The 25,282-nt window shown below is 32.2% G+C and overlaps 2 protein-coding genes across 8 annotated transcripts; both read right to left on the bottom strand.

Annotated features, from left to right (window-relative positions):
• Positions 1-12: 12 nt before the first annotated feature.
• On the bottom strand, positions 13-7,427 carry LOC129882015 (OVARIAN TUMOR DOMAIN-containing deubiquitinating enzyme 12-like). 2 transcript variants are annotated; one of them, XM_055956128.1, is made up of 11 exons: positions 7,161-7,427; positions 5,425-6,103; positions 5,183-5,352; positions 4,579-4,652; positions 3,901-3,955; positions 3,443-3,517; positions 3,256-3,329; positions 3,126-3,174; positions 2,413-2,497; positions 823-879; positions 13-464 (listed from the first exon to the last, which is right to left on the bottom strand). In XM_055956128.1, the coding sequence occupies exons 2-11, from the start codon at positions 5,744-5,746 to the stop codon at positions 400-402; spliced, it is 1,026 nt and encodes a 341-aa protein (XP_055812103.1). In that variant the 5' UTR covers positions 5,747-6,103; positions 7,161-7,427; the 3' UTR covers positions 13-399. The 2 variants fall into 2 exon arrangements, with proteins under 2 accessions (XP_055812103.1, XP_055812102.1); XM_055956127.1 differs by having other exon boundaries at positions 5,425-5,817.
• A 10,331-nt stretch (positions 7,428-17,758) lies between these two features.
• LOC129882014 (serine/threonine-protein kinase PCRK1-like) lies at positions 17,759-24,891 on the bottom strand. Of its 6 annotated transcripts, XM_055956125.1 has the most exons (9): positions 24,660-24,891; positions 24,450-24,536; positions 24,069-24,113; positions 23,877-23,943; positions 22,442-22,849; positions 19,833-20,093; positions 19,547-19,669; positions 18,357-18,777; positions 17,759-18,100 (listed from the first exon to the last, which is right to left on the bottom strand). In XM_055956125.1, the coding sequence occupies exons 4-9, from the start codon at positions 23,877-23,879 to the stop codon at positions 18,045-18,047; spliced, it is 1,272 nt and encodes a 423-aa protein (XP_055812100.1). In that variant the 5' UTR covers positions 23,880-23,943; positions 24,069-24,113; positions 24,450-24,536; positions 24,660-24,891; the 3' UTR covers positions 17,759-18,044. The 6 variants fall into 6 exon arrangements, with proteins under 6 accessions (XP_055812100.1, XP_055812101.1, XP_055812095.1 ...); XM_055956126.1 differs by having other exon boundaries at positions 17,759-18,777; positions 23,857-23,943; positions 24,660-24,890; XM_055956120.1 differs by having other exon boundaries at positions 17,759-18,777; positions 24,660-24,889.
• Positions 24,892-25,282: the final 391 nt, after the last annotated feature.

Here is a 25,282-nt window from a genome sequence, read left to right as displayed (position 1 = left end):
TAAAACAATAAATACAAGAAAATCATCAAGGCCTTATGCATAAATAATATTTGTATAGACCATTATGCTAAGTGGAGAAATGTGCATGTGGAGCACAATGTTTTGAAGAGAAACAAGATATGTATATAACAATATGATCTTATTATGCCAACTTATAACAAACTACTATCGACTATGCTATACTTTAATAATAATTATATGTGAACAATTATAAGAATGTAAAGTAAGTATTATTTATCATAAAGAAAAAAGAACGCAAATTTAGTTGACCCCAACTTGCTCGGGATTGAGGCATAGTTGTTGTAATGTAAAGTAAGTACTGCACCGGAACGTCTGTACCGCAGCCAGGATGATGCCGTTGCAAGTAGTGTTTGCCTTGAATATACAGATCAAGAACTCTTAATGCTTGTTCCAGAAACTCCACTTCTTCTTTTTCTTCTTAAAATCATCACATGGCAAGAAGTCTGGAATGCACCATTAAACTACCGAGTATTAGGATAATATGAAGGAATATTAATGAAGAAAGTATGTGATAAACAATACTCCCTTCGTCCCTCGTTCCAATTTGTGTGACGTAGTGTGGAGTTTAAGAAATAAATGAAGACTTTGTCTTTCATAACATCTGTGGCTATAAACTTTTGAAACTCGTATCCTTAAACATATAACATTTCTCATAAGAGTAAAACTGAAGTATACAATTCATTGTTTCTAGATATTTTGGAATAGACATAATAAGGAAATCGTGTCATGTAAATGGGAGGGGAGTTTAGGTTAATTCAGGAAATATAGGCTATCACTGCTAAGACAAATCATAGTTATTACCTCCTTGAGGGTAGATGGAGTTGTAGTGCACCTCCGCCCAGAAACTCATGTATATGACTGTACAAAGAGAAAAACAGGAGAAGCAATTAAATTTCTGCATATCAAGACTTGAAACACTGCTCTTTCATCTAGTTTGCAGCCACCAAGACCCCCACACAATGCACGTGTACAAAAAAAGATTATTCATACTTTAAAATTCCTCTTCCGAGCAATCTCAAGATTTACAATATCCATAGCTTTGAAATGTCTACACTTGTATACAATGGCAAAGAATAAACGACATCCATGTCAAACCAACAATAAAGTTTGTTATCATTAAACTTTCAACCTTTTTGTTATCATTAAATATGAGCAAGAACACAAATTTAGGTATCTAAGAAGAAAAACGAATGCTCATGCGTCCTGCTTAAGAGAGGGAATTTAGATTTCAAATCAGCTAACATGGGCAACTCTTGCAAATCTCCTTTTCATGAAACCCAACATCAAATTTCCTTAAGTTGGTCCTTAAGGATTCATAGTCATCTAAATAACAATATGATTGTTTCTCTTCATTCCTCCCTTGTTGATACAACTTTTTTTAATCAAGGCAGACCAGGGTTCTAACTCTACAGTCCAAAGATCAAAATCACTCTTTGTATTCTCCACATGACTCGTGATCCTCCTTTTCCGCCTCCATTTCAACCATTATTTCCACAAACAATCTAGCTGAACCGTACACAAAAAGTTCAATATAGGGAAATTATCATGTCTTAAAAATAAATCTGATAGTTCTAAATTGTTAAAAAATGAAAAAATTACACAAAGCAACTACCCAAACACAAGATAAATAAACCTCGTACCTAGATAATGTTAGTTAAGTTGCTCTTATAATTTTATAGCATGTCCATTTTCAGAGTTACAAGATGAATAGTTTAAACAATGATGTCCAGAGAGGCATTTAGGAATTAGTTTGATTCAATCTCCTTTGCCACTTTTTAAAAGAGAGGGCAATCCCAAAACTGATCTTTTCTGTGAAGTTTCAAATAATAAATTTTTGTTGTTTCTTCAACTCCAGTGGTCTACTTTATCAGACTCATCAGCGGATTCAGGACTTAATGGTTTGGTACAAAGGCCGTACTAGCTTTCCCATAGCTCGTACAGGTTTCGAGAATCAAATTCATCCAGTAAACCGGGTTGCTCTGGTATCAGCTACTTCTATAATTATCTACTACTATTACAACAGTATGAGTAATAACATATCTCCTCCATCTCCACATCCAGCCCCTACTATCTAAAACACCAATGGGGGTGTACTAATTTGGTTTTGTGCATAATTACATTATTTACACTATCTCCCTTGTTGAATTTGGTCCTGGAAAAATGTTGTGGTATTGTCTACAAGGCTAAAACTGTATTTCAGAAAGAACCAATAAAAGAATATCTGAAGAACTTTATAATTACAGTCGGAGAAATAAAAGAAGAAAGAATTACAGTTGGGGAAAGCATCCTTAACTGCAAACCGGAAGGAATTAATGAGTTCAATCACATTCTTTAAAATAGAGGAAATATTACAGAAAGGTAAAAGCAATTCAAAGTTTGAGAACTAGTTACCTCTGTTTGACTTTTGATTCTTTGGAAGGATCTCAATGTAACATGTGTCTTTGAATGACGTTATAACAAGAATTTTCACACCATACTGCCCACAAAGCAAAAGGACAAAGTCAATGTGCAACAGAAATAGATTCATTCACAAACACAAGCAAAATCTTGAAAAATGCATCAAGACCACACAAAATAGAGAGTGAATGAAGGAAATGCAAGATGGAGGGACGCGAGCATGCATTTTCTTCCACATTAAAAAATAAATGGTTAATATGAATATCTACGGGACCACAAGCAAAGATTATATAGAAGATGTTACTTCATCAGTACTCATCAACTTTATCAAGCTACGAAAATATCCAATACCTCTATAATACCAGGACATTCAAATTATGGAGTGAAAGAAAGAAATAGCAAGACAGAGGTGAGTGAACGTGCATTTTCTTCCACATTAAAAAAGAAATGGTTAATGTATAGTCATGAACAACTACAAGACCACAAGCAAAGATAATATAGAAGCATTTTACTTCCTCTAACCCATCAACTTGCAATTAACAAGCTACTAGAATATCCAATGCATCTATAATACCAGGACATTCAAATTATGGTCAGGCTAACAATAGCTTAAAGTACTTATTTCCAAGGTAAGGAAACAAACCAAAAGACAGAAATCAAATGGAGAGAAAAAACAAAGGAAGCAAAGTAAGGGCAATAATCAATACCGAGTCAGCGGCAGCCTGCAATGTAACATGATCGCCCCATTCCCCACTCCTGGTTCAACCAAAATAAAAGCAGATTTAGATTAAAGGAGAAAGGAGTTTCAACATGGAGAAACAAAGGTCTGTTAATTACTTGGACATCCTCGTCAAGTATTCATCATATGCCATTGGGACATACCCCTCATATATCTCTGGATGTTCTTTAAGCTGATAAGACCAAATGATTTTACAAAACCTACTTAGTAAGATGGATTCAAAATAATTCATCTATGAAACCAGAGTATCAAAAAGAAGATAATCTTGTTCATTTAGACAAGCACCTGGCTGACTACTTGCTGTCTGACAAATTTGTGGTGCTCTGGGCCACGATAGAATTGATCTGATAAAGCACGAAACTGGAACAAAAGTTAACAGGTCAGTAGATGTGCAAAAGAAACATGGATAACCCCTTATCTCAACAGAGATTAGATTCCCAGGAGAAGACTTATCCCACCAGAAGGAAATTTGAATTGTTCGCTTGTCTAACTATTGAAATTCCACGACTATTGATAACAATATGGCAGGGCAAGCAGCCCAATAGTATCTCATTTGAGTTCTCAATACAAACTTAAAACAACTGTGGTGCCTTCTTTTGTGTATGAATAATCACTATACTACAAGTAGTTTGATAAAATGAAATACAAATATTTACTTCCATTTAAAATCAACTCATCAAAGCCCTATCTAGACAGTTTGATATCATTACTACAACACAAACCCAACCAGGTAAGCGGGTAACCTGACAATTTCCATCTCCTTGCACTTTGTGCTCCACCAAGTCAAACAATTGCAATCTGAAGCAAGAAAAAAAAGAGAATGGGATGCTTAGCAGAAAATAACTTGCAGCAATAATATTACCATTCTATTGAATTAGAAAAAATATCAACTTGATAGTAAACTTAGGTGGAGTAAAATCAAAAAGAAAAAATACATTCATGGTGTCCTGTGACTTTATGGAAACAAAGAGTTCACATATCTACTCAAATATGCTTCATAAGTGTATATTTACAAAGCAACAGAAAACTAGCTTGCTCAATCCACACCAATTATTTCTTGTGCTTGTCTCAAGTCCCATTTCTCCTATTTGATTCTCTTTTTTCAAAATGCTTCAGGGGTTAGGTGTTACTTTACCAATAGCAGGCAATAAGAACCACTAGGAGTTAAAAAGGCATTAATAAAGAAAGGGAAAACCTAGGAAAAGAAAATACAGAAAGGCTTCTGGAGACACAAGATACCTATCACAAGACCGCTTTACATTTCTAGAAGTGAAGCTATACTTCATTACCTTGAAAAGTTCTCAGGATTTTGGAGGGAAAGAATTAAGCAAAGCGCTACCATAAGAAAATATGTCATTAAGTTGTTCATAAACAAAAAAGTTGTCTACTTGAAAACCTAAGTCGGAGGGATCAGGAGATACCTATCTAGCAGCCTTTGGTGATCAGACGTTGCTTCATCAACTGTAGGTATATCTCCGTTTATTCTAGGAACATGCTGCACGGTTAATAATACGAATTGTTATAAGAAACTAAAGCAACATTCAAGAAGGTATATCCACACAAAAAAGCCTACATGGCCAAGCTAAAGGCTTCCTATTTCAGTCCATTCACAACATATCAAGTATGTATATGACTGTAAAGGCAAATTCATCTAACCTCTCTATCTTAATCAAGTACTTACTCTTGAAAAAATGAACATGCTTTATCATATCCTTAATATAATACATGCGGTATCCAGATGTATAGAAATAATTGGGCACCTGCTGATTTAAGAGGTTAATGTTCTGATGAAGTGAAAATATTAATTCAACAAAGCTAGCCGCCTAGTCCTATATTTTTTTGCCAGGGCCAAGAAAATGGCCAAAGGTGCAAAGCACCATACATGTCCTCGTACACATAGTGAATTAGTGGTCTCGATACTCACACAAAGCAGCTGCTCAAAAAGTTACCATGAAAGTCCCAAAGAAGAGAAGAATTTCAAGGTCATCAAAGCTTCTACAATTTATTAGCAGACACAACACTTACAGGAATAGCACTCAGCTGGTTTATTCTCTTCCCTACTTCTCCATCAATCTCAAATTCATCTTGTATTTCCAATGTGTAAGTACACTCTTCCCCATCATATGATCTGTCGCCAGGACTGGAGCTAGAACTTGAAGGCCCTACATCATCAGCTTCAAGGCCAGCATCATGCCCTGTGAATCATATACATATTAGCGAATGTTTAAACTCGAGAGACAATCCCAAAACTGAAACAAGAAATATACCAGCATAGTAGTCTCTTGGAGGACCATGCCAATGTCGTACACCAGTGGAGGCTTGCAAGTACTGTTCATCTGCATGTGAAGATTGAGCATCTTCTGTAATGGACAACTCTGACCATTCTTCTTGTAGAGCATGAGCAATAACCTCATCATTGTCAACGTTGCAATATGATGGGTGATAAGGGTTTTCTCTGGAATATTGTTCATGACAGATTTCAATGTCATGCTGTCTACTATCACCGTAATAGTTGGAACTAAAAAGTTGGTCCACATCGAGAAAACTAAGAACCCCACGAGCAGCATCAGATTCCGGTTCACGCGACATTATATCTTTCAGAAAAAGTTGCCTAAGTCAAAAACGTCTACTCACCTCTAAATTGGATCTATCACTTGTACCTGAATAGAGCACGTTAATGCACAGCTCAGCTAAGAAGGCTAAGATAATTCTGATTTTCGTTTAACAGTTGGAATGGAAGTTCACGCAATTGTACTCCTTTATTCCCAAGGTCTGGTGATGATACCAGAATAATTTTTCAATTGGAATTATAGCTAAACAATATAGCCGCCAACACGATTGCTGAAAATCATTCTATCCTTCTCCATACCACAATTCCTACCAATATATCAAACATTATTTTCCTCTTATTACTTGTTATTATCGTGAAGCACCACTGCAACCTACCTGCACTATTGTAATACAACATCAACTGTTATAGCCCGCTAAAAAGGTGATCTTGGAAGCATTTTACTTTCGTAAAACATTTTTGGTCAATACCAACGACAACTTACCTCAATAAAGAACTAAAGCGTGAAAAGAGAAATGAGAGAATATACTTAACCTTAAAAGTCATTGGCTCATCAACCTGATTACTAAAGTAATTGCTCAGTATTGCCAAACCTTGAATTATAGATAATCCTTTCATAAAGAGATAACCTTTTACCAAAATGGGAAAATGACTTCTATTACCTATGAGCAGAAGTCATTTTTCTTCGCAAATATTCTAATTCTTACTCCATATTTACTTGTTTCATCAATATTTCAACCTTTATTACTCAAAAATAACACCAAAATACCATCTGCATACCCCATCCACCACCTTGTACAATTACCAAATATCTCCTACTTCTATATCCAACAAAACATCGGGGATAAAAAACAATTCTTTTCGAAAAATATTCTCATTAAATACATTTTAAGTTTTACCAAGCACACCCAATTTACTCTAACAACAACAACATACTCAGTATAGTCCTATACTGTGACGTAAGGTTTGGGAATGGTAAGATGTACGCACACCTTATCAGCTGTTTTCGACAAACGCTCGACTCAAACTAAATGAATTCATTCTTTTCCCCCAATCCACATAAAAAAAATTGTCGATTTTGTTTACCCCAATCCCTAATTCAAATTTATGGCCAACTAATACAAACAAATATTTAAAACCTAATTTCTAAATTTTTAATTACGAAAAAAAATAAAAAATTCATCATCCTCAACCTCTCGCCCCGCCAAAATCCAAAAAAATAAAACAAAATACACTAAAACCATACCAAAAAATACTATAACCATTACCCTATTTACACGTTTTCCCTATTGACGAAGTAATTCGAAACTTTTATCATAAAACAATTCAGCAAAAAATCTACAAACTTGGAAAACAAAAAAAAAATAACAAAAAACAATTACACAATAGGATTTAATCACAAATCAATCAGAAAAAAATCAACAAAAAACTGACCTTAATTTCAATTCCACTTCAACTCTGTTCATTTGCTATACGAATATACAAAAAAAAAAAATTAAAAAATTGTACTGTATAAGAAGAAAATAGGCACTGAAACATATGATAATTATTTATTATGGAGAGAAAAAGGAATTTATAAAATTTTAATTTCAAAAGTAAAAAAGAGATTTTAATTTATAGAGGTGTGTGTGTACGAAAGTTTTTTTTTTTTTGTCTGTAGGAAGGGGATTGGGTTTGGCTTTTGAGTAGAATGAAAGATACCGTTGCTTTATACCGCCCTTTCTTTCAATTTTTGATTTAATAATATTTATACGATCAGATCACTTATATAATAGATAAAAAAAAATGAAAGAAGTAATTAATAGAAATTAGGTTAAGACAAAAGTGATTGCTTAGATGGTAAGTGGTAAGCGTCCTTCACCTTTTAAAGATTGTGGGTTCAAATAGTTAAAAAGAATAAAAAAAATGGAACTCCTAACTAGTTCGATTCTATTCTGAAGTTTATTGGTTCGATTTATCAGTTATCAATATATAGACATGCAAATCATTAAGATATTGATTTATTGGTTATCGATCGTTATCGATTCGATTATCGGTTTAACCGTTAAGATTTAACAAAAAAATTATTGAAATTTACTTAAAAACAAGATAACAAATCAAATAAACCATGCACATGAGTTGACAAATTGCATATTGTTTAAAAGCAAACACTATCACATTGTAGAATAACCGAGAATTTGATACACAAACTCTAAGTCAAGAACTTTATATACCAAATGGTATAAACATAATTATTTAATTTATTATTGGGTTATCGGTTAATCTGTTAAGTAAAAAATCAAACCGTTAAGAACAGATAACCCAATAATTAAAAAAAATTATAACTATTATCAAAATCGCTAAACGAATAACTCATCATCAATAAACTAAAAAAAATAATCGATTCTGACTATCGATTTCACTTCAATTTTGAATTACTTCTAACTCCTAAGGAGTGTTTTTTTATTAAAAAAAAAAAGAAAAAGAAATCAATAGGATTTCTTATATATTTAGAATGACCCTCATAAATTGTGAATACTAATAGAGGTAATCGAATTAAGAATATGATATCACTATCCACTGAAATTGAAATATCTACGAAATTGGAGTTACAACTTATATTAGTTAAACAAACTATTGGATAAAAAAGGTTGCTCTAATAATAATCAGTAAGCATCCTCCATATTGTAGCCCTAAAATTGTGGACTCAAATCATCAAAAAGAGTGAAAAAATGGAGCCTCTTGAAGAAGAGGAGTAAAAACAAAAGGAATTAGTTTACCTTTTTATTAGTGGATGTACAACACAAATTCAAATTAGTTGAGTGGTGGAAATTTATCATGCTACTAATATATCTGTATTAAATTATAAATCGTATAATCTCAGACATGTTTTAATTGAAGATAATTGTATATATTAATTTTAAGTGATTAATTTATATAAGTAATGAACATTTGAGATCTCCTGCAAAAATATCTATAATTTGAAAAAAAAAGGTTTTAAAAAATACTTTATTATATATTGAACTGTCCAATGAAAACAATTTGTAATTTGAATGAAATTTGATGACGAATTTTAAAAAAAAATTATGGATATATTAAGCCCATATATAAACATGTGTGGTAACTATTAATACTTGATAAAAGGCTAACTAACTAACTTTTTTTTTTGAGAACGGTAAGTAATATAATGATAATTAATTTACTATATTACTAAATAATAGTGTAAAAAAAATTACATGTCATATAACTTAAAGCTATTTAAAGATCATTATTTTGATTTTAATATAGTAGGTAATAGGTACATATGCAAACAAATTCATGGATGAAAAATTTAATGGAAATATGGGGCTATATGTTTTTTTTAAAATTTTTTTAAAAAGGATGGAAATAAATGTTGAAATCTCTTTATTTATAGTCATATACCCTCAATGAGAATCAGTTTTCAACATATTCTGGTGAAATATTTAAGGCTAAGATTATATATAATTAACGTGAGTCTGAAAATATGATCGAGTTGATTGAGCAAGTGATCTCCTAAATGAGAAATTTCAGGTTTAAAAGCTTCTACATATTTTTCGGTCGAATTTGGTATTCAATAATTGACTAATATGATTTACGAACTATTATATTGGGGCAAAATATAACCTATGCATCTGAAAAATAACAATAAAAATTTCGCTCATAAAAAAATAATAATAATATATATATGAAAGCTGAAATCTACCAGCCTTATTCAATTTTCCTTTGGTTTTTTCCAAATTCGTTGCATCTTTGTGAACATTCAATTCTTGTCTACTAATTCTCATTTCACACGTTTTCTATTTAATTTAATTTAATGATTATCTTTGCTCTTATGTTTATAAGAAAAAACTACATCCATTAAGGGTGTGTTTGGGGAGAAGGAAAATATTTTATAATTATATTTAATTATTTTTAAAAAATTACTTTTGTATGTAATATTAGATGATGATGATTATCGTCTTTTTAGCCTTTTACTAATTTGGTTAACGCCTACCATGCCACCCTTATGGCCTTACCACGCCCCACAATCCAATTCACCCTTCATTTTAATAGTATTTTTTAAAATTGTTACAATAATATTCAACTAACTTGTCAAACATCAGAAAATACATAATTAAATTATTTCTCTTTTAGAAAATATCTTTGTGGGAAATATTTCCACACCAAACACACTCTAAATTTCCCCTTTTTAAAGTTTAGAATGTATTTTATTGGAATAATATTTAAATTCTTTTTAAATAAAAAACGTATCTGAAATATGTATTACCATTTGTTCTATTATTATTAAAAAAAAGAGAATGAAATATGGATTGAGTTAGCCTAAAATTTTTATCAACTAATTACATTTTTGTATGGAAAATTATAGGCCCAGCCTTATCAAAATGAAGCCATTCCCATTTGATTTTCTATTTTTGGTAATTACTTTTTTTATTTTTGTTGCTTGTAAGCTTTCATTTTCCCCCATAATAGAAAGAAAGAAATAAAAGTTCTCTCTCTCTCTCTCTCTTTTTTTAATTGTTGTTGCTTTAAGACGTGGGTCATTTGCCAATTTTTTTAAATAATGGTATTTAAAATACAGCCACATTTTAAAAATATTTTTAACTCGTTTTTTTTTGTATTATAAATACATTAAATTTTTAATGATCATCATAATGTAAATAACAATCTTAAAATAAGTATTGATGCACGTAACCCCATGATTGACTAAATTAGAATATTACTTGTGGTGTTTGCTTATAGTACATAAATAAAGGAGTTGTCCACATTACTATATTTGTCCTTTAATTTTATTTTTATATTTTTATATATATAGTAGTAAATTAATAATTTCTCACATCACTTTGTGAAGCTGTGCATGAATAATGCTGGATGACATAAAAATAACACATAAATTCAACAATTTAATGGAGGATTTGTATTAATCATTGATAACATTAGATTAAACTATTTACACATCATATTCCTTAAAGTTTAGCTTTTTCGACCTAAAAAACGTGAAATGTTTGTGTAACAAGTTGTTTATCTAATTATATAACTTAAAAATGTTATTTTTGCGATTTAAATTGACACGAATAAAATATTTCTTTATCGTTTTAATTTGATGGTATATATATATATATATATATATATATATATATATATGCATGGTTTTTGTTGGCTTAATTATTTAATAATGTTGTCATCGCGACGTTGATAACTCTAAATACATGTTGTCAGCTTTATTGCAAGTAACTCTAATGAAGTTACATAAAATTAATTGTTTCATTTTCATCTGAAATTAATATATTACATTATTTGAAGAAAGAAAAAAAAGGTCATAACTACTAGTTTCACCACTTTCAATAGCCAAAAGGCCACAAGTCTTTATGTATTATTAGCATTAAAAATAATTTTTTTTCTAAAAAAATAAAATTCTTCATGCTTTATAAATGTAAGGGGGAGTGTTGAAGAGTTTCTGCATCAAAAATTTATAAAATAAGTAATCTTTTTAAATGATTCTGAAATTTAAATTATCAATCAATTAATTACACCTCAATTTCAAATCAATTTTCAAAGATCCTAAGTAGGATTTTGAAATAAAAAAAAATTAAACTTTTTTACTATGATATATATAGCATATTTTAATTTGTAAGATTTGTCAACCCAATGATCTTCAAGACAATTTCATAGTCTAGAGTAATAATAAATATTTATTTCCATTTGATATTTATATCAGATTATATACATTTATTATAATAGCTACATAATTGATTATAATTAAATACTAAAAAATTTACATGCAAATATATGCTACAAATCTATTGACTTAATATAATTATTGAGTGCCAATAAATTTTTTACCACACTCAAGTTATAGACGGATCTTTAAAGTTGTCCGCATATTTTGCTTAGATACTTCAATTAGGAGTTATATCTATTGAACACCTCTTCCGCTTAAAATTGATACCAATTTGACCTTTTTTTTATAATCAACCAAAAATATTAAAAGTGTATAATACACTCGCGATGACATGGTAAAATGATGACATGTGGCATTTGAATTCAAAATTTTATTTAAAAAATGAAAGTTTAAAAAAAACTATTTTAGCCTATTTAACTAATTAAAGAAAATAAAAAAAGTATTTTCTAAAAAAACTCATCCCCCACCCCCACGCTCCCTCTCCCTCTTCATTCATCCCAACAAGACAATCCTTCCCTCAACCTATTTTTCAACTTTAACGTTTTTCTCCATCTAGTTTGGGTGAGAAAGATGAATAAAGTTTCGCCGGAAAATTATAAACTCCTATCAACATTGTCGGAAAAAATGGAGTTACGGCGAAATTCTTTTTGAATTCCATAATTGATTTTCTATTTTTGGTTGAAAAATTCTTTGTTTCTTTTTACCTATCAACTTTAATTAATTAATGTGATATTTTATTGTTAGACTATATTGATATAAGTTTATGTTGGGATTAAACTTGTGGGAAAAAATAAAATTTCACCGCTAAAAATTATACTACTCAAATTTGTTTTTTCTTTTATTTGAAGAGATAACAAAGGAATAGCATCTACTATAATTGCATTGTTGAAAAATATTATGACTAAAAGAAAGAAGAAGAAAGAGTCTCTACCAGAAATGTAAGGTAAGGCTGCGTACGATAAACCCTTGTGGTCGAGTCCTTTTTCAAATCCTGAACATAACGGAAGCTTTAGTGCACCGAATTGCCCTAAAGAAGAAGAAAAAGATACAAAAATAGCTAAAAATTATACCACTCACGTGCTTAATACAAGTATATTACACCTTCCTTGCCATGTCAGCAAAAAATGTTTAATAAATACTTATTTTAAATAATAAAAATATTTAATAGGTACAAATCTTAATTGAGTTGTTCAGGTAAAATATTCTGATAATTTTAATTGTCGTCAATGACTTAAGCCATTTAATAATAGTGGATGTGTTTCACATGGGTATACCCATACTTCATAACATTTGCTCAAATAAAAACTCATTAATATTTATAAATATTTAGTTATAAATTTAATTATTATTATTATATATTAAATAAATTATTATAAAATTTATAAAATTTAAATTCCGATCCGAATAATAGGACAAATTAAGTTAGCATAAAGTTTTCTTCGATATGAAGGCACTTTAATTAGTTACTAGGAATAAAGAATACGATTCTTTTTCTCCTTTCTATCACATTTCCACATCCGTGTGCTTCGTTAAAGTCTATGTCGGCCACCGCGTTTCGTACATTTTTTTGGACAGAGTCAGCTTTTCGATTATGATAATTATTAATTTAAAATTTAATAAATTTTAAAGTTAAAATTGTAAATTTCGACTGTATTTTTGATAAATAAAATTTATCACATATAAGTTCAAACTAAAATAACTGATAGTCAGAGTCTAACTTCAAACACAACATGTTTGAGATTGACAGATAAATTGATAAATTTTTGCAAATAGGAATATGACTTAGAGCCCGTTTGGATGGCTTGAAAAAGTAACTTTTATGTATGAAGTGTTTTTAGAACTTTGAAGTGCTGAAAGTTATTTTTATAAATAAGCAGTTGAGTGTTTGGATAAAAGTGCTTATATTGAAAATAAGTGTTTGATTTTAGGGTTAAAAGAATAAAAACAGTAGTTTGAGAATTTAGTTGAAATATAAGAGATATAAAAGTAATTTTCATGGTCAAACAAAATAACTTTAAGCACTTAGAAAAAAAAAGTTAGAAATCCTAACTTTTCATTTTTGACTGACTTTAAGAACTTTATGGCTTAAAGTTAGGATTAGACAAACACGTCCAAAAGCTAAAAAGGGGCTTTAAATTGGTTTTGACCAACTTAAAGCCCATCCAAACGGGTTCTTAAATGGTAATTTCAAAAACAAAGGATGACTTTTTGACAAAATGAATTCCATCAACATAATACAAAGTACTATATAATATCATTTTCCCACCACCCACCTAGTTAAAGAAAAACAATAAAAACAAGCTTGAAAAACACACACACACACACATTGTCCACCCAAATTGCTTAATTTTTGGCAGTATTGACAACCAATTTAGATGGAAATATGACCCAGAAATCAATCCAAGGAAAAATATTTTAAAAAGGGTATTTGCATCTTTGATGGAAAAAAAAACTATATTTTAAAAAGGGTATTTACATGTTTGATGAAAAAAAAAACTATGTTAATGGATGCTAGTCAAGAATAGTCTAGTCAAAAGGTCACCAGTTATGCTAATGTGCTGATATATAGGGATAATGACAACTTACAAGAAGGCAACTGCTGCATGAAAAGAGAACTCGTCAGCAAACCTAGTTGAAAAAATATGGTCGAGAACAAATTTGGAGCAACAGTAAAATTATCATCATGCGATTTATATATGGATCACAATTTAGACATCCCCTTTGATCATATTGATTGATTCATTAATATAAAGGTCACACCACTTGTAAGATAACAATCATTCTTAAGACTATTTCTTTTATATTTTAAGTGTGAATATTATGCTATTAATAATGTCTCCAATAATTCGATGAGATAATAACGATTTTGACATATTCTATTTTCAAAGAAAACAAGCTTGATTGCTTTTACTACGATTGGTTGAAGAATGCTAGGCCCTGAAACGTCAAAGTACCAAATTGTGTGAATGCAGATGCTCAAAGCATCTAGATACCCTTTTAGACATGGTTAATGAGAATTTAAATAATCGACTCAGCAAAGTGTATATGTCATTCACACGACGAAAGTAAACTAATTAAGTCTCTCTCTTTTCGTTGTCAATCAAACAAATTGTGTAAAGAGTACAAAAGAAAGGATGCAACAAATCCCACAGTTAGAATTGACTAAATGCCATAATATGCATACATAGGAACACACAAGATCCAATTAAACTTTAAACTTAAAATTTTGAAACAATATGTCAGTGTGACATTTTAATATTAATAAAAATATATAATATGTCATATTATGTATCATATCATATTGTCATTAGTTGTTAGTAATTTTTATAACTATCAACTCTTTATTTCACCCATTATTCTACCTATTTAATTATTTTTGTAACTTATGTAATATTTGGCCATTTATTTAGTCAATTTACTACCTATGATCTTTCTATTCATTGTATGGAAGAATTCCTAACTTATAAACAGTGATGAGTTTGTGTACAAGAAAGGAATAAGAAAGAAGAATGTAAGAAAAAATGAGAAGTTTATATTGTATTTATATTGAAGTTAATGTAGTGAAAGAGAGAGTTGAGACTAAGAAATTATTCTAAGTTTTCAACTATATTCACTATACAAAAGAGATTAATTATATGTTAAAGGAACGTATTCTTTTTGTGGAGCTTTAGACTCTTCAACTAATTCGAAGGAGTTATTTGAGTTATAAACAAGTCAAGAGTATTATTACTGAATCGGTGTGTGCTTCAGCCTAAATGTATATTTTATTTATTTTTGTCATTTTATTTTTAATTGTAATTTATTATATTTATAGTATAATACACCAACACAATATAATGAAAAGAAAACACAAACAAAAGACAATTAATTTTCACTTCATAATGATGGTATGACCCAAGTTGGGGGGCAAGTAACACTTATCGACTCTCCAGAATAAAAAGCTTCCATCTTTCCATCTTCAAGATTGTACGCATCCATGTGTCTTCCAGCTCCACCACTACAACAAATAAAATATATTCTCTCCATCTCAAAAAGAATGAGTTCATTTTCTTTTTAGTCTGTTTAAAAAAGAATGAGCTTTTTCTTTTTTTTGGCGAAACTTTAATTTCAACTTTCCACGTGGCGTGTTTAAAGCCACAAAATTAAGACGTATTTTAGTACATTTAACATAACTTTAATTTAAGACTACAAGATGAAAAAGTCTATTTTATTTTCTTAAACTTTGTGTCAAGTCAAACTAAGTCTTTTTTTTTTAAACGGAGGGAGTATATGATTAGACTTGACTTCAGTAAACTTAGAGGAATCAATACAAATTGCTTCATTAAGCCCCACAAAGATTGTGTAATCTCACAACGAGTTAATCTTGATCAACTCAAACTTGTTTAGGTCTATTTCAAATACTTCACAAACTTAGAAATCTCATATTTAGGAAATTGGAAAATAATTAATAATGATCCTGATAACTCGACCAAATAATTACGATTTTGAAATTTTCTATTTTCAAAGGAAACAAGCTTGATTGCTTGTACTTGAGGAATGCTACGCCCCGGAACTTCAAAAGCTCAAATTTTGCTAGTAAAAGTGGAACAATAAAATTGCCCCTTATGGTAAATCAATCCTTTTGTTGGATAACATTCTCGTGCTCGAACCTCCGGGAGAAAAATACGTAATACTTCTTTTTAGAAAGAGAGTAAAGTTCTAGATAATCATCATCTTTATTAGGGAGCATTAATCACGGAATTTGAGAATTGCAATTAGAGTTAGTTGTGGAAGTTCGCTATGAGGTACAAATTACAACACGAAAAACAATGAAGTCTTCTATTACTTTAACATGTTTTGCAATTAGATCAATTAGATCCTTAGGAAGTTCTGCCCAAATTGCCACCATCATAGATGATATTAGGTTTTAAAGTAGGAGGAAAGAGGAGATTTGTTTGATGAGGTAAATTGTTCGTGCTTCACTCGACGCGATAATAAAGAGAGAGTTCCTTCTACGTACTATTCAAGTTCGGAACAAGTCCAGCCCAAACAGATAAGGGATGTCTTGCCATGGCCCATATACTTACACATAACGTTTGGTGTTGGAAGAAACAATATCATAGTTTGATTTTATTTTAATTAATAAAAAGTTAAATCAAACCAAATTAATTCCAAATTACATATATATAATTGGAAAATTTTCATAAATATATAATAAAATAGTTGTGGGTCTAATTTTTTCTTCTAAGGCATGCATTATAGAGTATCTCATAAATCAAGATACAATAAGATAGCGTAACTCTTGTGTATATATATAGTAAGGATTAAAAAAATTGTCTTGAATCTTAATACTTGAATCTAGGGGTAAATTTTATTTTAAAAAAGTACAAAATGTATAAATAAGTAGTTTTTTTTAGCTCCATAAGTGAAAAATAAAAATACAAAGAAAGAAAGAAGAAATTTTACTTTTTGCTCAATTTATTTAAGAAGACACACATGATGATATAATATTAGACTCTCTATAATTTGTTAGGTATGGAGGAGAATTTTGTCCAAAGATAGAAATCGAACTTATCGAAGTTACTTAAGCTTTATCCCTCCTCGATGAAAGTTTAATTCCTTTCGGACACAGAGAATAAAGCTTTTTCTTTTATATTTGAAATCATTGAAAATCCATATAACTTCAAATCATGAATCCGTCTCCACACGTTTCTATATTCTTTCTTACATTGTTATACTATGAACAAGGCATCACTTATTTATATTGATGAATATTTCGATATGTTGTGTCTGAAATTTACATTTTTGATGATTCAACAGAACTTGGTACATGAAGTTAGGCTCAAACTATGGCCAAAGTTCAATTATTTCTACCGCCAATTCACGGCAACACATTACTTCAGATCATATTTGTGCCAATTCCTCCATCCACAGAATGCCCTTATCAATCAAACTTTCTCTCTTACCGGAACTACCCTCTGCTTCCGGAGCTAGCCAGAAACAGCCTTCTACCTTCAAATCTTTTCAAAAGCATTCGCTACCGGTGGTCAGAATTTTTTTCCATTCACATTTTTCTAAAAAAGAACTCATTTTTCTAAAAAAGAACTTCTACCTCGATCACACGCAATGGAGCCCTGGATTACCGAATTATTCCACTTGCTCTTTCCAGCTCTGAAAGCAAGGAGTATAGTATTGAACCGGCCAGCACACACTATCGGATCAGCCCCTTCCTTCAACTATATATGTATGCCTTCAACCCAAGGAAAGCAAACAAGTCTCCCCCTTTCCCTTTTCAACCAAGCATGTGTACAGAGCACATAATAAGATCAAACAAACAAAGTTCTGTATAAATCAAAATATTGGCAAACTAATATAATTGTAAGCACCTTTCTCTTTCATTATGGCTAGCAACATTGTCATTACAAGCTCCAATATTTCACTTGAATGTTTGTTTCAAATTACATTCCTAAACGAACCATGATGAATTTTCATGTATAACAAAACAAACTTTCATGTGTAACAAGATGAACTTTCTCATTTTGTTCATTTTCTTGCATATCATGGAAGGTGGAAAACTATACAAGACATTGTCAATCAAAACTGAAAATATCAAGATCAGTATTACCATGATCAAACGCCAAACCCCTTCATTCATCGTCTTAGATCCTCAGAAGATTCTGCAGCAAGTCACATATAGTGTCGAAAATACCACATGCTGCCAATCCGAGAGACGGTATAAGAAAATAACAGAAGAGACCCCATTCATATCAGGAGTAATATGATTTTTGCACTTCTTGATTACCTTTCGCTCTGACGGTTATAATGTTTTGTTAAACTTTTTTTTTCAACTATTTGTTTTGTTTGTGCATATTGGAAACTAATATATTAACAGGTGTTTATCAGTTTTGTTGACCACATGTGTACTAACCCGCTACCATCTCCAAGTTTGATATCAATGATCTTCCTCTTACCTTTCCTTTCAGATTCTGATGAAGTTGGTTCTTCTTTTTTCACAGGTGGTTCAGGATTTCCTATTCCTGTTGATGTCTCGACAACTTTGTTCACCATTACCAGTACTTCACTCATTTTTGGACGCGACTTTGCATGTCTGACCAAGCAGCGGTTGGCGACAATGGAGAGTTTCTGGGCTGACCTTGAGATTTTACCATCAAGCCTTGGGTCTAATATTTGCTGAAACTTCTTAGAATCTGATATGTATGGCTTTACCCACTCTAAGAGCTTCTGCTCGCTCCTAGGCCGATTTCGATCTAATGGGCGTCGACCAGTAATCAGCTCATAGAGAAAGACACCATAGCTCCACACATCACTCTTGGAAGTGAGACGGCCAGTTTGAACATATTCAGGAGCAGCATATCCCATGGTTCCAACAACCTGATACGATAGAGATGTGATATGCAACCAGACTATAATCATTACGAATTCTTAGGTTTATGATTTTCAAGCCATATGTATGGCATCATAAGAAGAAACAATATAAGAAAAATGTTGACAAATATAATGGAGTGTTGTAACAATGTTTTGACATTCTATTGAAATTATAAGAAATTTCTTGCATGTGCAGTGTGTGTGTGTGGGGGGGGGGGGGGATAAAGCTTATGTAACAGTGAATTAAGATGTGTTGTCTGATTCTACTAGTTTCCAATAATTCATCGAATCAAATGGCTAACAAACGAAATCATACTAGGTTGCTGAGCCAGATTCTCGGAAAGCTGGCTAGGGACGAGGAGGTGGTTTTGGTGTTGAATTTGCTTCTCCTTAAATGTTATCTTATGTTTATGAACCAAGGAAAAGTACATATTTACCTACAACTGCTAAACTGACAGTGGACCAAAATGAATTGGCAATTTCGGCAACAACCTTCTTGGCTTTCCATGAAAGTAACAAATGGAACATTTTTGTTAGAACGTGACATGGATGAAATATAGAATTAAGAGACGGAAGACTATTTTTCGCAAGGAAATCCAGGGAAGAAAATAGATAAATCATAGTTTGATTAATTCCGTAAAAGGAGAGGTCTATGACTATATCAACATTAATTAGAAAAACTAATGAACAAACAAGAAAAAGTGAAAAATACCAAAGGACAAGATCTTCAGGACACATGTATTGAGATGCATGCAAACAATTTATGTGAGCATACCGCAGTTGAGACATGGGTTAGACCCTCAGGAGGTCCCAACCTAGCCAATCCAAAATCTGACAACTTTGCATTCCATTGCTCGTCCAAAAGAATGTTTGAAGATTTAAAATCTCTGAAGATGATCTACAATATTAAAGAAGAGAGACATCAGGATTCTGCACAATAAACGACTCAAAACATTAACAACTTGAGGTAACAAAACAAAAGGCACAAGGTTGATGAAGTCCTTGCTAGTTACACATTTTACACCTTTATATAGGTGTAAATAGCTAAGTGGGAAAAGCACCTGAACATCCATTTCTTCATGTAGGTATGCTAAGCCACGAGCAGCATCTTGGGCTATCTTTAACCTCATTGCCCAGGAGAGAGGGGTTTCTGACCGAGCTGACAAATGATTCTCGACACTTTTGTTAGGCATATATTCATACACCAAAAGCCGCTGGATTCCTCTCTCATCATCTTCCGCGCAATAGCCTACTAATTTGACGAGGTTCCTGTGTTCAGCCACCCCGAGAACGTTGACTTCTGTCACCCACTCTTTGTGGCCCTATTGAATAGCATCAAGAAGAGTACGTTACTACAAATTGGAACAAGAACATGCGTATCATGTTTTCTTTAATATCATGGTCCATCCCACAGAACTATTGTAAGCAGACTGGTTATTAATCGTGTTCACCAAATTTATGCCTAAGAAGATTAACTAAAACGGCAGCTAAAAACCTGAAAATTGGTGGGTAAGTCACAATAAAACATGTGAAATAAGTTAGTTATATTGCAGAAGGTTCACTATAACCATCAAGGTGTTCTCCTAATGACTAAAGTAAAGACATAGTAGAACGTCAAAAGTTGCTATATGAGAAGCAGTCTGAGTACCTATTATTCTGCAGAATCTTCACCGTTACCATCAACGATTGGTCCTAGTGACCAAAGTGAAGACATCGTAGAATGTCGAAAGCTGAAGTGTAAGCAGCTTTCCAAGCACCCTATTCATGAGCTGACAATGTACAATTATGTACAGAGAAGAAGATTTCCCCATTACGACCTCTTACCACAATTAAATGACCTATTAAGTTTATCAGAGTTGACTTTATTACATTTTTGGTGTAGTATTGGATGTTGAATAGCTTCTTTCTGAATGAAAATGATATATTTAGAAACAAGATGAAAAGCATCTACTTCCTCCAATGTTTAAGCTAAAAAATAAGAAAAAAAATAATTACTCCCTCCGTTTTGATTTGTTTGTCTTACTTTCCTTTTTAGTCTGCTTCAAAAAGAATGTCTCTTTCCTTTTTTTGTAACTTTGTAATTTCAACTTTCCACATGGCATATTTAAGACCACAAAAATAAAGGGCACTTTGGTACATTCCACATATTTATAGTTTAAGACCTCAAGATTTGAAAGTCTTTACTTTCTTAAATTTTGTGCCAAGTCAAAACCAGACTAACAAATTGAAAGCGAAGGAGTAATAAAATAGCAGTCATGAAAGAATTTTATTGACTCACCAAATAGTAAATAGGTCAACAACATGGAATAAAGGGAGTATTATCATACTTGAAGATAAATTAGAACTTCAATTCATGATTAAAACAATCATCAATCAATAATATCAACTCACTATAACTCAATCCCAAACTCCATAGTAGGTTCAGATTTATGAATTCTCTGTACCATTCGCTCTTCTAAAGTTATGCAACAAAAACATATGGAGTTTCAACGAAATGAAACTCCAGTGAGGTTTACATGTTGATATTTGAATAAGAGAAATAGAAGTTCAGCATCGCTGTGCTTCAGTCGCATATAAGATGAACGCAAGCCTAAGAAAGTGCCTAGACATTAGGCATCTCAAATCAAAAATCTATTGCAGATAATGTTTTTATTGAAGTTGGGAAACATAAATCCTTTTTCGTTCTTTGTTCTCATTTTAGATATGTGAAAGGTCATATTGGACAAACCCCCACTATGGAAAATGCTCTCTTCAGACTACTAAATAATCCAAAACAAATACCTGCACCAATCACCCGTCTACGCTGAGAAGAATGTTTCAATGGGGCAAGCAAACAACTATTTGTCCGATGGTCCTCAACATCAGAAGATTTTCTCACTAGGCGAGAGTAAGCGGCTCGTGCTTCTCACAGAACCATATTAAATGGAGCCATCACATGTTGGAAGCAATATACCAACTATACTTCTGAGGTTCAGCACTTCTTTCTAAAATGGTAAAAAATTCTGGGGTTCACCACTTTTTTAAGTTCAAAGGAATAGACTTGTATCTACAATTTTTCAAATATGTGGAATTTTCCATCTATGGTCATCCTTTTAGTAATCCTCACTTCTAGGATTACACTGGGCATGTTGTTGTTGTGGTGGTAGTCCTATAAGTCATTTTGATGGGGGCAATCCATGAGTACATCACTATACAACAAAAAAAACAGAGTTAAAGTGCAAAACAAAAGGATGGGTTTTAACATAAGAGATCATTCAAATCCATGGGCTTCCAATGCACGGTCAGATCATATATTTTGATTAACGTCAAGCCAATTCAAATTAGTTAGTATATATTCGTTGTATGGGTTTATATATGTACAAAACGTTAAAAGTTAAAATATTTCCCTAGCGACTTCATACAGTAGAACAGTTTACTCTTCCTGGTTTCTGTACTCCTAAAAGATTCCCAAAGTTTTCCAATACGGCTCCGTAAGCGAGGCTTAAATGGGAAGAGAAATGACAATGGTTGAAGTAACATTTTGATTTAGTTTCAGGCAGCTAAAAAGTTTAGAGATGATGAAGTGTGTATCAACTGCAAAGTGCCAACACCTAATAAATAATGATGTCAAAGTGCAAGATCCAAATATTTCTAATACATAATTATCCGAGCTTAGAAAGAATTTAGTTACCTGTAATCCTCTTCTACCAAGTTGTTTTACAGCCACGTCAATCTTTTGAACTGAATCCTCACCAGTTTTTACTGTGGCCTTATATACACATCCAAATCCACCTTCCCCAATCTTGGTAGTACGGTTGAAATTCTTCGTTGCTGCTTTCAGTTCTGAGAATGTAAATGCCCTGAGATCGGAAGGCCTATCAGACAGGCTTGGAAATTGGCTCCTTCCTCTGGACTCTGTGCTGGTATCTGATACATTCTGAGAGCTGGACTCACGATGAGAATGCCGAAATTCACTATCCGAAAGACCAAAAGAGGACAGAACTGGATTTGACTTTGCTGTCTTAGGTTCTTCCTTCTTCTCACCAGTGTAGAACGGAAAACACTTCATGTCCTTCAGTATACTACTAAAATACCCTCCCTGCAGGTGCAAATCCAGAATGCTCAATTAGTATACGAGTAATTTCACATAATGGTAGTACTTGTCACGTAATGAAGCATATCATATTTGAATATCTGATTACACGGATGTCTGCAAAATTTATCCAAGACTTTAAGGAACAGGAAAAGTCCACATGCCTTGTTTAAGTAAAAATAAGGACACTGTATAAAGAAATTCATCAAAAGAAAATGATACATAGGCAGAAGACTAACCAACCAATCCATGGAAATGCAAAAAGAGAAGCCATTGGTAATAAATCAATTCTTTCCTACCAAACCTAATGGCAATTGCTCCATGGATCTCAAAAGAAATACAACAACAACAACAACGTACCGAGTCAAATCCCACAAGTGAAGTATGGGGAGAAGAAGGAAGCGAAGGGTGTACGCAAACCTTACCCCTACCTCAGAGAGGACCGAGAGGTAGAGAGGCTATTTCCAAAAGATCCTCGGCTCAAGTGCAACATCAAAGTAATTGTTTAAGAAGGGAATATGACAGTGATGAGAACATGGCAACAAATAAGGAAAGTAGCATATAAGATCCAGACAAGGAACAACAACAACAGCGAAATGGTGAAATAGTGTGGTATCCAAAACACAATATACAACAAAAGATAACATATATCAAAAGCAAGAAAATACACGAATAAAGCTAATTCTACGACAGACACGATGCTCCCAACTACCACTCAACTACCTACTACCCTAATCCGCGACCTCCATACTAATGAAATAAAGAAAAGAAAAGAAGAAAGATTTTCTCTAAAACCCTTGAAAGAGAAACACCACTCAATCCCAAACTAATTGTCTTGGTTATATGAATTCTCAATGTCCATTATGTTACATTTGGACAACAAAGGTTAACCCAACTGCTTGAAAACAATACTTAATCATCAAGATGAAAGCTAAATACAACCTTAAATTTCCATATGTTTTGTTGCCATCAGAACCAAACAAAACAGAAACAACCCAAAAAGGTAAAATTACCAGAAATGTAGAAAACCCACCATCTACGGGACACAAGATTCAATCTTTTTCAGTACTTGGATAGCCAAAAGCCCAATTTTACAATTCCTGTGGATACAGAGAAGCGAAAACTTTTAACTCAATGAGCCATAAAAACCCCTCATTCAAAATTTTACTTTGATTGCCAATAGACACAAAAAGAAAAAAGTACTCAAAAACTAAAAAAGACTCACCTTTAGGCTGCTAAATCTGAACCCACAGCATAAGCTTATCTCAATCTGTTCATAAATGGAAATATATTAAACTAATTGGCTTGGTTATATGAATTCTCAATATCCATATGTTTCATTTGGACAACAAAAGTTGACCCAACTGCTTGAAAACAATACTTAATTATCAACACGAGCTAATATACAACCTTAAATTTCCTTTTCTTCTCTTCTTTTGAAAAAAATGGTTCAGGGAAAGATTACAAGCCCTCATCAATAACGTGAAAGTTCATGCAGCCAACCAACGGAAGCAATTAAAAAATTCTCCACAACCTTAAATTTACATATAAATTTGTAGCCATAAAAATCAAGTAGAACAGAAAAACCCCAAAAGGGTAAAATTACCAGAAATGTAGACAACCCACCATCTACAAAGCACAAGATTCAATCTTTTTCAGTTCTTGAATAACCAAAAGCCCCAATTCACAGTTCCTGTGAATACAAAGGTGTGAAAACTTACAAAACTCAATGACCCATAAAACCCCACATTCATCTTTTCACTTTAACTCCCAATAATCACAAAAAAAATGGCACTCAAAATCTCGAAAAACTCACCTTTAGGCTGCTAAATCTGAACCCACATCATAATTTTTTATCTCAAATCTTGCTCATAAATTGCAGTATTATTTAGAATTTGATAAAATTTCAGCTCCAATAAAAGGCTCTATCTTGACAAAGATGGCAAAAGACTTGGTATGACTTGAGAAAAGTCTTCACACGGCAGCAGCATTTGAAGTCTGCTATTCAAATACTAAAACCATACCCCACAAAACAAAGGAAAGTTTCTCCAACACTATACTGTATTCACACTGTTTTTTTCAAGAAAGATTTGATACACAAATATATTTTTATCAAAATGTACTATATGCCAAGTAATAAGAAAAGGGCCCCTCTCAAAGGGACAAAGGAATATGTATAGGCTGGAAGAGCACTTTTTTTGTCTTTTTGTGTACAAAGAATTGGTGATTGAGTGATAAAATGAGTATAGTTGGGGGGGGGGGGGGGGGGGGGGTAAAATAAAGTTGAAACCATTTGGTTTTTTCTTGAAAAGGGGATAATAATAATTATAGGGATAAAATATGAAATTATTTTAATAGATAAAATCTCCTCGTAGATCCTTCTTATATAATTAGTTTGGGATGTTGTTATGTTTGAGTGAGAATCAATTTTGTTATGGT

Source organism: Solanum dulcamara, chromosome 3, assembly GCF_947179165.1.
Source record: "Solanum dulcamara chromosome 3, daSolDulc1.2, whole genome shotgun sequence".
In the NCBI taxonomy this organism is placed as follows: Eukaryota; Viridiplantae; Streptophyta; class Magnoliopsida; order Solanales; family Solanaceae; genus Solanum; species Solanum dulcamara.
This window is presented reverse-complemented; position numbering and strand designations above follow the sequence as displayed.